The following is a 17500-nucleotide window of genomic DNA, read 5'->3' as shown; positions in this document are numbered from 1 at the left end:
TGCTTCCTATCCTCTCCTCCTGCATTTCCCTGTCCCTCTCCTTCTCCTTCTCCTTCTCCTTCTCCTTCTCCTTCTCCTTCTCCTTCTCCCTCCCCTCTATAGGAAGCGTGCCACTCACAGTACAGGGAAGCGGAAAGGTAGTCAGAAGGACCTGAGACCTCCAGACCTGTGGATCCATCATGAGGAAATGGAACTGAAGAACATTGAGAAGCCTGCCAGTGCCGCCCCCTCTGGATGTGATTCGCCCATCCAGGGTTCCATCCAGGAAATCCGGTCTCAGTCTGTCAGTCACAGCCAATCAGAGAGTCAGATGGGAAGCAAGAGCAGCCACTCAGGTAAGACTTCATGGATGATAATGATGTTAATGACAGGAAGGATGTTTTGGAATGTCTTGGAACAGAGCCTTGGAACAGAACCTTGGAACAGAATCTTGGAACAAAATCTTGGAACAGAACCTTGGAACAGAATCTTGGAACAGAATCTTGGAACAGAACCTTGGATAAAAATAGGAGATTAGAAAAGGAATGTTTAAAAAAAAAAATGTTTTATGTTCACTGCAGATATGTTGTTATCCAGTCCACCAACCCATAAACCACTGATTGGTTTTGTAGAGAAAGACTTCAACAATAGAGGGGGAAAGTAGCTTGCTTTTATCGTCATCTTCATCTCTCTATTGAAACGTAGCTCTTAACTAAAGTTGTCAGGAACAACTTTAGTCTCTCTGATGGTATTCATGAATATTCTATGAATAAATTGTAGACTGTTGATTTCTTATCCAATTGTGAAGGACTATTCAGAGGAACAAGGTAATATGAGGTATGTAAAACCATCTGGCTTGAATCCAGTTCTATGCTTTTTATTTTCCTCACCTTGGGTTGCTGCTGGTGAATATTTGTCTTTGGTTAATCTGTATCTATTTGTTCTGTTATAGTGACGTGAAATCTCATTGATCTAACAATAGATTTTGCGACGGAGCCCTGACCAGTAATACGTCAGCAGAATATAAACACAGTACGGTCCATTTATGTTCTAGGTGTGGACAATGACGAGGCTTCCAGCTGCATCTCTACGTTAGAGCGCTCCCTAGCTGCCCGGAGGGCAACACGTACCAAGCTAATGATCCCCATGGACTCTCAGCCCAGCAACACCCGTAAGTGTCCACATCCCGTAGGGTGGTGCACAATTGGCCCAGCGTCGTCCGGGTTAAGGGAGGGTATGGCCCAGGAGGTAGGCCGTCGTTGTAAATAAGAATTTGTTCTTAACTGACTTGTCTAGTTAAAAGAAGGTTAAATAAATAAAAATATTTTTAAAAAACTTAAAACACATCTTCCCAAATAGTTGTTGTCTTGCTGTCAGCCATCCTGCTCACACTTTGAGTAGTCCTTCCTCCTCCTCCATCCTCCCTTCCTCCTCTTCCTCCTCCTCCATCCTCCCTTCCTCCTCTTCTTCCTCCTCCATCCCTCCTCTGTTTATTTTTGTTTTTATTTAACCTTTATTTAACCAGGTAGGCCAGTTAAGAACAAGTTCTCATTTACATCTGTGACCTGGCCAAGATAAAGCAAAGCAGTAGAGACAAAAAACAACATCACAGAGTTACACATGGAATAAACAAACGTACAGTCAATAACACAATAGAGAAAAAAGTCTATATACAGTGTGTGCAAATGAGATAAGATTAGGGAGGTAAGGCAATAAATAGGCAGTAGTGGCAAAATAATTACAATTTAGCAATTAAACACTGGAGTGATAGATGTGCAGATGATGATGTGCAAGTAGAGATATTGGGGTGCGAAAGAGCAAAAAAATAACAATATGGGGATGAGGTAGTTGGGTGAGCTATTTACAGTTTGGCTGTGTACAGGTGCAGTGATCGGTAAGCTGCTCTGACAGCTGATGCTTATAGTTAGTGAGGGAGATATATGTCTCCAGCTTCAGTGACTTTTGCAATTCGTTCCAGTTATTGGCAGCAGAGAACTGGAAGGAAAGGCGGCCAAAGGAAGTGTTGGCTTTGGGGATGACCAGTGAGATATACCTGCTGGAGCACGTGCTACGGGGTGGGTATTGTAATGGTGACCAGTAAGCTGAGATAAGGCATGGATTTACCTAGCAAAGATTTATAGATGACCTGGAGCCAGTGGGTTTGGTGACGAATATGAAGCGAGGGCCAGCCAACGAGAGCATACAGGTCATATATGGGGCTTTGGTGACAAAATGGATGGCACTGTGATAGACTACATCCAATTTGCTGAGTAGAGTGTTTGAGACTATTTTGTAAATGACATCACCGAAGTCAAGGATCGGTAGGATAGTCAGTTTTACGAGGGTATGTTTGGCAGCATGAGGAGGCTTTGTTGCGAAATAGTAAGCCGATACTCAATTTTGGGGGGGGATTGGAGATGCTTAATGTGAGTCTGGAAGGAGAGTTTACAGTCTAACCAGACACCTAGGTATTTGTAGTTGTCCAAGTCAGAACCGTCCAGAGTAGTGATGCTAGTCGGGCGGGCGGGTGCGAGCAGCGATCGTTTAAAGAGCATGCATTTAGTTTTACTTGCATTTAAGAGCAGTTGGAGGCCACGGAAGGAGAGTTGTATGGCATTGAAGCTCGTCTGGAGGTTAGTTAACACAGTGTCCAAAGAAGGGCCGGATGTATACAGAATGGTGTCGTCTGCGTAGAGGTGGATCAGAGACTCACCAGCAGTAAGAGCGACATCATTGATGTATACAGAGAAAAGAGTCGGCCCGAGAATTGAACCCTGTGGCAACCCCATAGAGACTGCCAGAGGTCCGGACAACAGGGCCTCTGATTTAACACACTGAACTCTGTCTGAGAAGTAGTTAGTGAACCAGGCGAGGCAGTCATTTGGGAAACCAAGGCTATTGAGTCTGTCGACAAGAATGCAGTGATTGACAGAGTCAAAAGCCTTGGCCAGGTCGATGAAGATGGCTGCACAGTACTGTCAATTATCGATGACTGTTATGATATTATTTAGGACCTTGAGCGTGGCTGAGGTGCACCCATGACCAGCTCGGAAACCAGATTGCATAGCAGAGAAGGTACAGTGGGATTCGAAAAGGTCGGTGATCTGTTTGTTAACTTGGCTTTCGAAGACTTTAGAAAGGCAGGGCAGGATGGATATAGGTTTGTAGCAGTTTGGGTCTAGAGTGTCTCCCCTTTTGAAGAAGGGGATGACCTTTCAGCTTTCCAATCTTTAGGGATATGACGATACGAAAGGGAGGTTGAACAGGCTAGTAATAGGGGTTGCAACAATTGAGGCGGATAATTTTAGAAAGCGAGGGTCCAGATTGTCTAGTCCAGCTGATTTGTAGGGGTCCAGATTTTGCAGCTCTTTCAGAACATCAGCTATTTGGATTTGGGTGAAGGAGAAGTGAGGGGGGGCTTGGGCAGGTTGCTGCGGTGGGTGCAGAGCTGTTGGCCGGGGTTGGGTTAGCCAGGTGGAAAGCATGGCTGGCCGTAGAAAAATGCTCATTGAAATGAGCAATTATCGTAGATTTATCAGTGGTGACAGTGTTTCCTAGCCTCAGTGCAGTGGGCAGCTGGGAGGAGGTGCTCTTATTTTCCATGAACTTTACAGTGTCCCAAAACTTTTTGGAATTAGTGCTACAGGATGCAAATTTTTGTTTGAAAAAGCTAGCCTTTGCTTTCCTTACTAACTGTGTATATTGGTTCCTGACTTCCCTGAAAAGTTGCATATCGCGGGGGCTATTCGATGCTAATGCAGTATGCCCCCGGATGTTTTTGTGCTGGTCAAGGGAAGTCAAGTCAGGAGTGAACCAGGGGCTATATCTGTTCTTAGTTTAAAAAAAATTGAATGGGGCAAGCTTATTTAAGATGGTGAAGAAACCACTTTTAAAGAACAACCAGGCACCATCTACTGAAGGGATGAGGTCAATATCCTTCCAGGATACCCGGGCCAGGTAAATTAGAAAGGCCTGCTTGCTGAATTACTTTAGGGAGCATTTGACAGTGATGAGGGGTGGTCGTTTAACCGCGGAGCCATTACGGACGCAGGCAATGAGGCAGTAATCGCTGAGATCCTGGTTGAAGACAGCAGAGGTGTATTAAGAGGGCAGGTTGGTCAGGATGATATCTATGAGGGTGCCCATGTTTACGGATTTATGGTTGTACCTGGTAGGTTCCTTGATAATTTGTGTGAGATTGAGGGCATCAAGCTTAGACTGTAGGATGGCCGGGGTGTTAAGCATATCCCAGTTTAGGTCACCTAACAGTACGAACTCTGAAGATAGATGGGGGGCAATCAATTCGCATATGGTGTCCAGGGCACAGCTGGGGGCTGAGGGGGGTCTATTACAAGGGGCAATGGTGAGAGACTTATTTCTGGAAAGGTGGATTTGTAAAAGTAGAAGCTTGAACTGTTTGGGCACAGACCTGGGTAGTAAGACAGAACTCTGGCGGCTATCTCTGCAGTAGATTGCAACTCCGCCCCCTTTAGCAGTTCTATCTTGACGGAAAATGTTATAGTTGGGGATGGAAATTTCAGAATTTTTGGTGGCCTTCCTAAGCCAGGATTCAGACAAGGCTAGGACATCAGGGTTGGCGGAGTGTGCTAAAGCAGTGAATAAAACAAACTTAGGGAGGAGGCTTCTGATGTTAACATGCATGAAACCAAGGCTATTATGGTTACAGAAGTCAACAAATGATTGCGCCTGTGGAATCGGAGTGGAACTGGGGGCTACAGGGCCTGGGTTAACCTCTACATCACCAGACGAACAGAGGAGGAGTAGAATAAGGGTACGGCTAAAGGCTATAAGAACTGGACGCCTAGTGCGTTGGGTATAGAGAAGAAAAGGAGCAGATTTCTGGGTAAAACAGATTCAGGGCATAATGTCCAGACAAGGGTATGGTATGATGTGAGTACTGTGGAGGTAAACCTAGGCGTGGAGTGACGAAGAGAGAGGTTGGGTCTCTGGAGGCACCAGTTAAGCCAGGTGAGGTCTCCGCATGTGTGGGGGGTGGGACAAAAGAGCTATCTAAGCATGTTGAGCGGAACTGGGGGTGAAATACAGTGAAATAAAACAATAAGAACAAACAGAAACAGCAGTAGACAAGGCATATTGACATTCGAGAGAGGCATAAAGCAATCGTGGGTGTTGGTCGGGAGAGCTCAGACAACAACGTGTAAATGGGGATGAATGGGCAGAGAGGGTCAGTTAGCTACACACAGGACCTGAGTTCGAGGCTGGGGCCGACAGATAAACAAAATGAGTTACAGTGTTAATGAACAGACCACCAGGCATCAGCTGTGTAGCAGAGTGATCATAGGGTCCAAAGAGCAGCAATAGGTGAGTCAGGGAGTTGTTCAGTAGTCACTTCTACGCTAGGCGAGCAGGAGACACGGCGTTCAGAAAGCTAGCGGGCCGGGGATAGCAGATGGGTCTTTAGCGACATCGCACTGGAAAAGCCTGTTGAAACTACATCGGACAATTACGTCGGCAGACCAGTCGTAATGGATCAGCGGGGCTCCGTGTCGACAATAAAGGGTCCAGGCCACTTGGCAAAAGAGGTATTGTAGCCCAAGAATTAGCTGGTATACTCCGTCGGCTGGCCGGGAGATGGGCCTAGCTCAAGGCTAGCTCAAGGCTAACTGGTGCTTGCTTCGGGACATAGGCGTTAGCCAACAGTAGCCACTCGGTTGCAGCTAGCTAGCTGCGATGATCCGGTGTAATGGTTTCCGAACTTGCATCAGGAATCCAGTGATGTGGTGGAGAAAAGCAGTCCGATATGCTCTGGGTTGATATCGCGCTGTGCAGACTGGCAGGTAATTGTCCGAGCTAAAGCTGGCTGGAATCCGAGCTAAAGGTGAAAACTGCTAGCAGTGGCAAACAATGACTACTAGCTAGTAGCTAATTAGCTGGCTAGCTTCTGATGGAGGTTCGAGTTATAAGGTAAAAAAAAAAAAATGCAGATCCGTACCACATTGGGTGAGGCGGGTTGCAGGAAAGTATATTTAGTTCGTAGATAGAAAGTGAAATTAAAAAATATACGAAAAATATATATATATATTTACAGACTAATTAACACGGGACAAGACAAACACACGTCCGACTGCTACACCATCTTGGAACATCAATCTCCTTGACATCTTCCTCTCCCTCCTTCTCTGTTAGTAGCACATTGGGTAATTACCAGACATCTCTCTCTCTCTCTTTCCTCTCTGCCCCTGTTCTTCCCTCTCTTTTCATCCCTCACCTCTCTTCTCTCCAGTAGTCACATGAAAGCCTCCACATCTCCGGATCCCTAGTGGGACAGAGACAGAGAGAGAAGGAAGGGCCTCCTCACATCTCAGACTCCCTAGGGAGACAGAGACCCGAGAGAGAGAGAGTGAGAGGGAGACATGTTTCACATGCCAAAAAAGCCCTTTGAATTCAATTGAGAGAGGGAGAGGCGTTACTCCGCATTCAGCACATCCCCATCAATCACCTTCCCCCTCCTCCTCACCCCACCTCCCCCTTCCTTATCCTTCCCATCAGAGGGGTGAGGCAAGTTGGGGAGAGGTCATGTGGGTTGAGGAGGGATAAGGAGGTTTGAGGACAGTTGAGGAGGGGTAAGGAGGGGTGAGGAAGGCTGAGGAGGGGTGAGGAGAGTGGAGGAGGGGTGAGGAGGTTTGAGGAGAGGTGAGGAGGGTTGAGGAGAGTGGAGGAGGGGTGAGGAGGTATGAGGAGGGTTGAGGAGGGTTGAGGAAGTGTGAGGATGGTTGAGGAGGGTTGAGGAGGGTTGAGGAAGGGTGAGGAAGGGTGAGGAGGGGTGAGGAGAGTTGAGGACGGGTGAGGAGAGTTGAGGAGTTGGAGGGGGGTTGAGGATGTTTAATGAGGGGTGAGGAGGGTTGAGGATGGTTGAGGAGGGGTGAGGAGGATTGAGGAGGTGTGAGGAAGGGTGAGGAGGGGTGAGGAGGGTTGAGGAGGGTTGAGAAAGGGTGAGGAGGGGTGAGGAGGGGTGAGGAGAGTTGAGGAAGGGTGAGGAGGGTTGAGGAGGGGTGAGGAGAGTTGAGGAAGGTTGAGGAGGGGTGAGGAGAGGTGAGGAAGGGTGAGGAGAGTTGAGGAGGGTTGAGGAGGTTTGAGGAGGTTTGAGGAGGGGTGAGGAGATTTGAGGAAGTGTGAGGAGGGGTGAGGAGGTTTGAGGAGGGGTGAGGAGAGGTGAGGAGGGTTGAGGAAGGTTGAGGGGTGAGGAGGGGTGAGGAGAGGTGAGGAGGGGTGAGGAAGGGTGAGGAGGGTTGAGGATGGTTGAGGGGTGAGGAGGGGTGAGGAGAGGTGAGGAGGGGTGAGGAAGGGTGAGGAGGGGTTAGGAACCGTCTACTCCGGGGTAATCTGATGATTTGCCTGGTTCACTTCCATCCCCCTTCACCTACCTGGGTCCCAGCGGGCATGCTCAGTAGCGCTTACTGGTTAACGCTGCTAGGCTACAGTAGGCACCGTCTCGCACTCAGAGAAGAACTGCAAGGTACTGCATATATTACCACTGCCTCTCGTCTATCTCTCTCACCGTCAAGAAGGAGCTAAGGAGAACAAGTGCTCCTCTCTTTCATCGTCAAGAAGGAGCTAAGGAGAACAAGTGGAATAGATTTCAGTTGGCTTCGTTCACCAGCCAGGGGTTCCTGTTAGAAGAAGCTTCTTTTTGAATTGTCAGGATTGTTTGAATATGATTATTATTTGTGTAGATAGTTGCTGAATATCCTTCTGTCTGTTTGTGCTTTATTCACTAATGAGGACCTAATTAGTAGGTATCGTTAGTTATTGTGCTGTAATGTGACTCGTTTCTTAGACACATGATGTGTCTCAAATGACATCCTTTTTGCCTTATACAGTACACTACATTTGACCAGGGCCCTGGTCAGATTAGTGCACTGTAAAGGAAATAGGGTGCCAAAGGAGGGTGCCAAAGGACAAAGGAGGGTGCCAAAGGACAAAGGAGGGTGCCAAAGGAGGGTGTCAAAGGACAAAGGAGGGTGCCAAAGGAGGGTGTCAAAGGACAAAGGAGGGTGCCAAAGGAGGGTGTCAAAGGACAAAGGAGGGTGCCAAAGGAGGGTGTCAAAGGACAAAGGAGGGTGCCAAAGGAGGGTGTCAAAGGACAAAGGAGGGTGCCAAAGGAGGGTGCCAAAGAACAAAGGAGGGTGCCAAAGGACAAAGGAGGGTGTCATGTAAAATAATGGAATTAAGAATGACATACATTTTAGATTGAGCAATGTCGGAGTGTCATTGACTAAATACAGTAGAACAGAAAGCAGTATATACATAAGAGATGAGTAAAGCAGTATGTAAACATTATTAGTGACCAGTGTTCCATTATTAAAGTGACCAGTGATTCCACGTCTATGTATATAGAGCAGCAGCCTCTAAGGTGCAGGGTTGAGTAACCGGGTGGAAGCCGGCTAGTGATAGCTATTTAACAATCTGATGGCCTTGAGACGGAAGCTGTTTTTCAGTCTCTCGGTCCCAGCTTTGATGTACCTGTACTGACCTCACCTTCTGGATGATAGCGGGGTGAACAGGCAGTGCCTCGGGTGGTTGTTGTCCTTGATGATCTTTTTGGCCTTCCTGTGACATCGGGTGGTGTAGGTGTCCTGGAGGGCAGGTAGTGTACCCCCGGTGATGTGTTGGGCAGACCGCACCACCCTCTGGAGAGCCCTACGGTTGCCGTACCAGGCGGTGATACAGCCCGATGGGATGCTCTCAATTGTGTATCTGTAAAAGTTTGGGAGGGTTTAAGCGGCCAAGACAAATTTCTTCAGCCTCCTGAGGTTGTTGTGCCTTCTTCACCACAATGTCTATGTGGGTGGACCATTTCAGATCGTCAGTGATATGTACGCCGAGGAACTTGAAGCTTTCCACCTACTCCACTGCGGCCCCGTCGATGTGACCTACTCCCTCTCTTGAATCCTGAAGTCCACGATCAGTTCCTTTGTTTTGTTGGCTTTGAGGGAGAGGTTATTTTCCTGTCACCACTCTGCCAGGGCCCTCACCTCCTCCCTGTAGGCTGTCCCATAATTGTTGGTAATCAAGCCTACTACTGTTGTGTCGTCTGCAAACTTGATGATTGAGTTGGAGGCGTGCGTGGCCATATAGGGATAACAGGAGAAGGCTGAGAACGCACCCTTGTGGGGCCCCCGTGTTGAGGATCGGCGAAGTGGAGGTGTTGTTTCCTACCTTCACCACCTGGGGGGCAGCCAGACAGGATGTCCAGGACCCAGTTGCACAGGGAGGGGTTCAGACCCAGGGCCTCCAGCTTAATGATGAGCTTGGAGGGTACTATGGTGTTGAATGCTGAGCTATTGTCAATGAACAGCATTCTTACATAGTTATTCCTCTTGTCCAGATGGGATAGGGCAGTGTGTAGTGATATGGTGATTGCATCGTCTGTGGACCTATTGGGGCGGTAAGCAAATTGAAGTGGGTCTAGGGTGACAGGTAAGGTGGAGGTGATATGATCCTTAACTAACCTCTCTTAGCACTTAATGATGACAGAAGTGAGTGCTACGGGGCGATAGTCATTTAGTTCAGTTACCTTTGCCTTCTTGGGTACAGGGATAATGGTGGACATCTTGAAGCAAGTGGGGACAGCAGACTGGGATAGGGAGAGATTGAATATGTCCCTAAACACTCCAGCCAGCTGGTCTGCGCATGCTCTGAGGACATGGCTTGCTTAAATATCTTACTCACGTCGACCACGGAGAACGAGAACCCACGGTCCTTGGTAGCGGGCCGCGTCGGTGGCACTATATTATCCTCAAAACAGGTGAAGAAGGTGTTTAGCTTGTCTGAGGGAAAGACGTTGTGTCCGCGGCGACATGGCTGGTTTTCCCTTTGTAATCTGTGATTGTCTGTGACTGAGCCGTTGAATCTGATACTAATCTGATAATCCAGTCAGATTATAACGTCTTCTACCCGGGATAGATGAGGTAGCAGCAGTAAAGCAAGGGGCATTAAAGGAGGTGACTAGAGACTTTATCATGTCTACAGCTGTGTTTGAATACCCACATACTGTATCCTACATACTTATTGAATATCCATACTAACAACTGTACGCTACTTACTTAATGAGTACCCATACTAACGTACTGTATCCTACATACTTATTGAATATCCATACTAACAAGCTGTACGCTACATACTTAATGAATACCCATACTAACATACTGTATACTACATACTTATTGAATATCAATACTAACGTTCTGTGTACTACATACTTAATGAGTACCCATACTAACAAGCTGTACGCTACATACTTAATGAATACCCATACTAACATACTGTATACTACATACTTATTGAATATCAATACTAACGTTCTGTGTACTACATACTTAATGAGTACCCATACTAACAAGCTGGACGCTACATACTTAGTGAATACTCATACTAACATACTGTATACTACATACTTAATGAATACCCATACTAAAATACTGTATACTACATACATAATGAATACCCATTCTAACATACTGTATCCTACATACTTAATGAGTATGTACTACATACTGAGCCCTAGGACCATGCCTCAGGACTACCTGGTATGATGACTCCTTGCAGTCCCCAGTCCACCTGGCCATGCTGCTGCTCCAGTTTCAACTGTTCTGCCTGCGGCTATGGAACCCTGACCTGTTCACCGGACGTGCTTGTTGCACCCTCGACAACTACTATGATTATTATTATTTGACCATGCTGGTCATTTATGAACATTTTAACATTTTAACATTTTGACCATGTTCTGTTATAATATCCACCCTGCACAGCCAGAAGAGGACTGGCCACCCCTCATAGCCTGGTTCCTCTCTAGGTTTCTTCCTAGGTTTTTGGCCTTTCTAGGGAGTTTTTCCTAGGGAGTTTTTCCTAGCCACCGTGCTTCTTTCACATGCTTTGCTTGCTGTTTGGGGTTTTAGGCTGGGTTTCTGTACAGCACTTTGAGAATATCAGCTGATGTACGAAGGGCTATATAAAAATAAATTTGATTTGATTTGATATATACTATTAGTTCATGTTAGTATACTGTAAACGAACGGTATCCTTTCAGTTGAGCGTACTAGCGCTACGCCTGTCTACCGGAAGTTGACGCTGTTGCTATGCAACCTCTTGCCTAGCTTGTTAGCAATAACAAATTACTAGGTAGACACTTCGGGTGTGTTCGCAAATTCAATCTGGAGTGCCAGAGTGCGCTCTGGGCGTTCGTAGATTCAGAGCGTTGCAAGATTGTCCGTTTTGTAGATTCAGAGCGTTTCCCTCTCGGAGCGTTCAGAGTGCATACTGGACGCTCAGGCTGAGGAGTAGGGGTTGATCCCAGTGTTCTGACCGTCACAACGGTGGTCAAGCACACAAGCTAACTGGCTAGCTACTTCCAGACACATAATGAGAGAACATCTCAACTCTGACCATTTTACTCGCCCTAGCAGAGCTGGTTAGGCTGTTTTCATGTTATCCAGAGCGTAGGTGACTGAAACTGTGCTGCTGGCAACAATTTAATTACGGTTTTTTTCCAGACGTTTACTGACACCAGCCATTTCAACGGTTGTTGAGCGTTCTGTAAATTCATCAGTTATTCTGCACTCTGGCACACTCAGACGAGAGTGCTCTGAAATCGGAGTCGATAGCCAGAGTGAATTTATGTCCATTGAGTCTGAGAACGCACAACGACTATACCACTTAGCTAAGAATGACGTGAATAATCAAGTCAATAAACGGGGCAGTCTAGTTAGTTAGCATATAGTTAATATACTGGCAAGTTCGATGTATTAGTAGCCAAGTAACGTTAGAGCTAGTTAACATACCGCTACCTACTGCTGTAATGATATGCTATGCGGTTCGTAAGGATAGCATAGCTAGCTAACATACCGGTACATAGTGCTGTAATGATATGCTATGTGGTTCGTAAGGGTAGCATAGCTAGCTAACATACCGGTACATAGTGCTGTAATGATATGCTATGTGGTTCGTAAGGGTAGCATAGCTAGCGAACATACCGGTACATAGTGCTGTAATGATATGCAATGCGGTTCGTAAGGATAGCCTACCTAACTAACATACCGGTGCATAGTGCTGTAATGATATGCTGTGTGGTTCGTAAGGATAGCATAGCTAGCTAACATACTGGTACCTAATGCTGTAATGATATGCTGTGTGGTTCGTAAGGATAGCATAGCTAGCTAACATACTGGTACCTAATGCTGTAATGATATGCTGTGTGGTTCGTAAGGATAGCATAGCTAGCTAACATACTGGTACCTAATGCTGTAATGATATGCGGTTCGTAAGGATAGCGTAGCTAGCTAACATACCGGTACATACTGCTGTAATGATATGCGGTTCGTAAGGATAGCATAGTTAGCTAACATACCGGTACCTACTGCTGTAATGATATGCTATGTCGTTCGTAAGGATAGCATAGCTAGCTAACATACCGGTACATACTGCTGTAATGCTATGCGGTTCGTAAGGATAACGTAGCTAGCTAACATACCGGTACATACTGCTGTAATGATATGCTATGCGGTTCGTAAGGATAACGTAGCTAGCTAACATACCGGTACATACTGCTGTAATGATATGCGGTTCGTAAGGATAGCATAGCTAGCTAACATACCGGTACATACTGCTGTAATGATATGCGGTTCGTAAGGATAGCATAGTTAGCTAACATACCGGTACCTACTGCTGTAATGATATGCTATGTGGTTCGTAAGGATAACGTAGCTAGCTAACATACCGGTACATACTGCTGTAATGATATGCTATGCGGTTCGTAAGGATAGTGTAGCTAGCTAACATACCTGTACATACTGCTGTAATGATATGCGGTTCGTAAGGATAGCATAGCTAGCTAACATACCTGTACATACTGCTGTAATGATATGCGGTTCGTAATGATAGCATAGCTAGCTAACATACCGGTACATACTGCTATAATGATATGCGGTTCATAAGGGTAGCATAGCTAGCTAACATACCGGTACATACTGCTGTAATGATATGCGGTTCATAAGGGTAGCATAGCTAGCTAACATACCGGTACATACTGCTGTAATGATATGCTTTGCGGTTCGTAAGGATAGCATAGCTAGCTAACATACCTGTACATACTGCTGTAATGATATGCTTTGCGGTTCGTAAGGATAGCCTAGCTAGCTAACATACCTGTACATACTGCTGTAATGCTATGCGGTTCGTAAGGATAGCATAGCTAGCTAACATACCGGTACATACTGCTATAATGATATGCTTTGCGGTTCGTAAGGATAGCATAGCTAGCTAACATACCTGTACATACTGCTGTAATGATATGCGGTTCGTAAGGATAGCGTAGCTAGCTAACATACCGGTACATACTGCTATAATGATATGCTTTGCGGTTCGTAAGGATAGCATAGCTAGCTAACATACCTGTACATACTGCTATAATGATATGCGGTTCATAAGGATAGCATAGCTAGCTAACATACCTGTACATACTGCTGTAATGATATGCGGTTCGTAAGGATAGCATAGCTAGCTAACATACCTGTACATACTGCTGTAATGATATGCGGTTCGTAATGATAACGTAGCTAGCTAACATACCGGTACATACTGCTGTAATGATATGCGGTTCGTAAGGATAGCATAGCTAGCTAACATACCTGTACATACTGCTATAATGATATGCGGTTCATAAGGGTAGCATAGCTAGCTAACATACCTGTACATACTGCTGTAATGATATGCGGTTCGTAAGGATAGCATAGCCAACACATTGTCAGCCAACATAACGTGCAGCGTAATGTTATTTGAAAATAAAGACTTATTTGAAAAGTCATTACTTTATTACATTGCTCAACATTTTCTTAACATTTGTCATAATTAGTTAAAGCAATGAATTTGTATCCTCTCTCGTCAGACTTCGGCTGCATTATTTTCAGATATTTTCTTCAAATTTGAAAGCGTTGTGAAGCCACGCCAATTTTCGAAAGAATTGCATTATGGGCCCTAAAACCACAGAAATAGTGTCCACTGCTTGTATACTTCGTATTTTGGCGAATGTAGTACGACATCCGGGAACTTTTGGCATACTAACTATATCCATACTATGACCAATAAGCATACTATATACTCAATTCATATCACAAATAGTATGGTTAGTGCTGTTAATATGAATATTCGAACAGAGTTTAGGATTGCAGATAGAGTTTTTCAGAAATCCTGGATGGTGGATTCCCGGGAATCGGGAGGGGAATATGCAGGAAATCTGGTTTAACCTCCGATCGGTATTTCTGGAAAACCAGGGAATTGGGGGAAAGTTACCAGAGTTGTAACCACTTCAGAAATAGTAAAAATCTCTTCATAGTGGACTGAACATAGAAATACAAAATACTAATGTTTCTATTTAATTCTGTTGGACTGAGGCCTAGTAAAGACACCATCTCTTCATACAAACCAAATGTTTACCCAGCACAGTGCTGCGACAAAATCAACATTGTTGACCTAGTAATTTTACAATACAGAGCACATCATCACAGGTCCAGGACAGATAGAACCAATCAACTGCCTGATTAGATACCAGGCCTGGCTAGCCGAGAATAGACACATGAATTGACATGTTTGCATACACATAGATGTCAAGAGTTCATTACCTTCCATGGCCAGAGGATCAATATGTGCACTGATCTGCCAATCAGTCAGATTTATACATAAATCACTTTTTACATCAGCGGTTCAAAGGACTGTCTCTCTCTCTCTGTCTCTCTCTCTCTCTCTCTCTCTTTCTCTCTCTCTCTCTGCAATTCCTTCTCCCCTCCAGGTCGTAGGCAGTTTAGGAGATAGAGATCTCTGTGTGTGTGGAGTACCCCAGGCATTTTAACAGCCCGGCGCCCTCCTCTCTCCCTCCCTCCATGCATCCTCTTTCACTCCCTTCTTTGAGCCCTCAGGACACTTCTCAAGGTCAAGGCTCAGTCAGTCGCTAGTTCTCCAGACTCCAGCTTTGGCTGTCTGTCTGTCTAGCGCCATGTTGAAACATGTTTGGTTTAAAGAAATGACACGCTGTTCCCTATATATAGTGCACTACTTTCTAACAGAGGCCTGGTCAAATGTAGTTCACTATAGGGAATAGGGTGCCATATTACTGGACATGAGGTGCTACCGCTTGAGATGTTTCAAGGGGTTCCATTTCGTCTCTTCAGTAAGAAACTCTTTGATTGGTGTTTATAGGACGACAGTTAGCCATGCTGAGTAAACAGCACTACTGTGTTGCTAATTGAACATATAGACCGTACGTCACTAATACATGATACTAGATTATTTTAGAAACAGTTTTACTAGTGGAGGGTAATAAAAACACACTTTGTTTCCCTGTCCTCTAAACGGCTAAACGGTGGTTATTGTTGTTTATGTGTTTATGTTTAGCATAGTTATAGCAATGCCTGTCATTTAATTTCATATAAGTTGGTTTATCTCCTTGTTGCCCTGTCCCTCCTCCCGTCTATCCTCCCCTCTCTCCTCCCGTCTCTCCTCCCGTCTATCCTCCCCTCTCTCCTCCCGTCTCTCCTCCCGTCTCTTCTCCCGTCTCTCCTCGCCTCTCTCCTCCCCTCTCCTCCTCTCTCTCCTCCTGCCTCTCCTCCCATCTCTCCTCCCGTCTCTCCTCCCCTCTCTCCCCCCGTCTCTCCCCCCTCTCTCCTCCCGTCCCTCCTCCCGTCTCTCCTCCCGTCTCTTCTCCCGTCTCTCCTCGCCTCTCTCCTCCCCTCTCCTCCTCTCTCTCCTCCTGCCTCTCCTCCTCTCATCCCTCCTCCCCTCTCCTCCTCTCTCTCCTCCTCTCTCTCCTCCTGCCTCTCCTCCTCTCTCTCCTCTCATCCCTCCTCCCCTCTCCTCCTCTCTCTCCTCCTCTCTCTCCTCCTGCCTCTCCTCCTCTCTTTCCTCTCGTCCCTCCTCCCCTCTCTCGTCCCGCCTCTCCTCCCGTCTCTCCTCCCATCTCTCCTCCCATCTCTCCTCCCGTCTCTCCTCCCGTCTCTCCTCCCCACTCTCCTCCCGCCTCTCCTCCCCTCTCTCCTCCCGTCTCTCCTCCCGTCTCTCCTCCTCTCTCTCCTCCTGCCTCTACTCCCGTTTCTCCGCCCGTCTCTCCTCCCCTCTCTCCTTCCGCCTCTCCTCCCGTCTCTCCTCCCCTCTCTCTTCCCGTCTCTCTTCCCGTCTCTCCTCCCGTCTCTCCTCGCCTCTCTCCTCCCCTCTCCTCCTCTCTCTCCTCCTGCCTCTCCTCCCATCTCTCCTCCCCTCTCTTCTCCCGCCTCTCCTCCCCTCTCTCCTCCCATCTCTCCTCCCCTCTCTCCTCCCGCCTCTCCCCCCCTCTCTCCTCCCGTCTCTCCTCCCGTCTCTCCTCCCCTCTCCTCCTCTCTCTCCTCCTGCCTCTCCTCCCGTCTCGCCTCCCGTCTCTCCTCCCCTCTCTTCTCCCGTCTCTCCTCCCGTCTCTCCTCCCGTCTATCCTCCCCTCATCTCCTGTCTCTCCTCCCGTCTCTCCTCCCCTCTTTCCTCCTGTCTCTCCTCCCCTCTCGCCTCGCCTCTCTCTTCTAGCTGTTGTCAGTGCCATCCCAGTGCCAATTCTGGAGAGCAGTCAGTACCCTGGCATCCTGCCCTCGCCCACCTGCGGGTACAACCATGGTACTCTGACCACCCACCCCAAGTTCACGCTGAGACCCATGCCCTTCCCCAGCCTCACCGTGGACCGATGCTACGCAGCAGGTAGAAGTCAGTCCATTTTACCCTCCCTGTCATTCCGTCTCTCTCTTTCTCTTTCTCCGTTTTTCTTGGGTCCCTCCCTGGCATTCCGTCTCCTCCTCCTCTCCCCGTCCCTCCCTGGCATTCCATCTCCTCCTCCTCTCTCCGTCCCTCCCTGGCATTCCGTCTCCTCCTCCTCTCCCCGTCCCTCCCTGGCATTCCGTCTCCTCCTCCTCTCTCCATCCCTCCCTGGCATTCCGTCTCCTCCTCCTCTCTCCGTCCCTCCCTGGCATTCCTTCTCCTCCTCCTCTCTCCATCCCTCCCTGGCATTCCGTCTCCTCCTCTTCTCTCCGTCCCTCCCTGGCATTCCGTCTCCTCCTCCTCTCTCCGTCCCTCCCTGGCATTCCATCTCCTCCTCTTCTCTCCGTCCCTCCCTGTCATTCCGTCTCCTCCTCTTCTCTCCATCCCTCCCTGGCATTCCGTCTCCTCCTCTTCTCTCCATCCCTCCCTGACATTCTGTCTCCTCCTCCTCTTCTCTCCATCCCTCCCTGGCATTCCGTCTCCTCCTCTTCTCTCCATCCCTCCCTGACATTCTGTCTCCTCCTCCTCTTCTCTCCGTACCTCCCTGGCATTCCGTCTCCTCCTCTTCTCTCCATCCCTCCCTGGCATTCCGTCTCCTCCTCTTCTCTCCGTCCCTCCCTGGCATTCCGTCTCCTCCTCTTCTCTCCATCCCTCCCTGACATTCTGTCTCCTCCTCCTCTTCTCTCCGTCCCTCCCTGGCATTCCGTCTCCTCCT

General features: G+C 47.4%; 1 protein-coding gene across 2 annotated transcripts in view; it reads left to right on the top strand.

Moving 5' to 3' along the window:
* LOC106568544 (netrin receptor DCC) overlaps positions 1–17500 on the top strand; it is a 596063-nt gene that overhangs the window by 535026 nt on the left and 43537 nt on the right. For both annotated transcript variants that reach the window (XM_082960596.1, XM_082960595.1), the window contains exons 24-26: positions 103–335; positions 1034–1150; positions 16561–16728. In XM_082960596.1, the coding sequence (XP_082816722.1) occupies positions 103–335; positions 1034–1150; positions 16561–16728 (518 nt within the window). The remainder of the gene's footprint in view (positions 1–102; positions 336–1033; positions 1151–16560; positions 16729–17500) is intronic.

Source organism: Salmo salar, chromosome 13 (genome assembly GCF_965601325.2).
Source record: "Salmo salar chromosome 13, fSalSal1, whole genome shotgun sequence".
In the NCBI taxonomy this organism is placed as follows: domain Eukaryota; kingdom Metazoa; phylum Chordata; class Actinopteri; order Salmoniformes; family Salmonidae; genus Salmo; species Salmo salar.
This window is presented reverse-complemented; position numbering and strand designations above follow the sequence as displayed.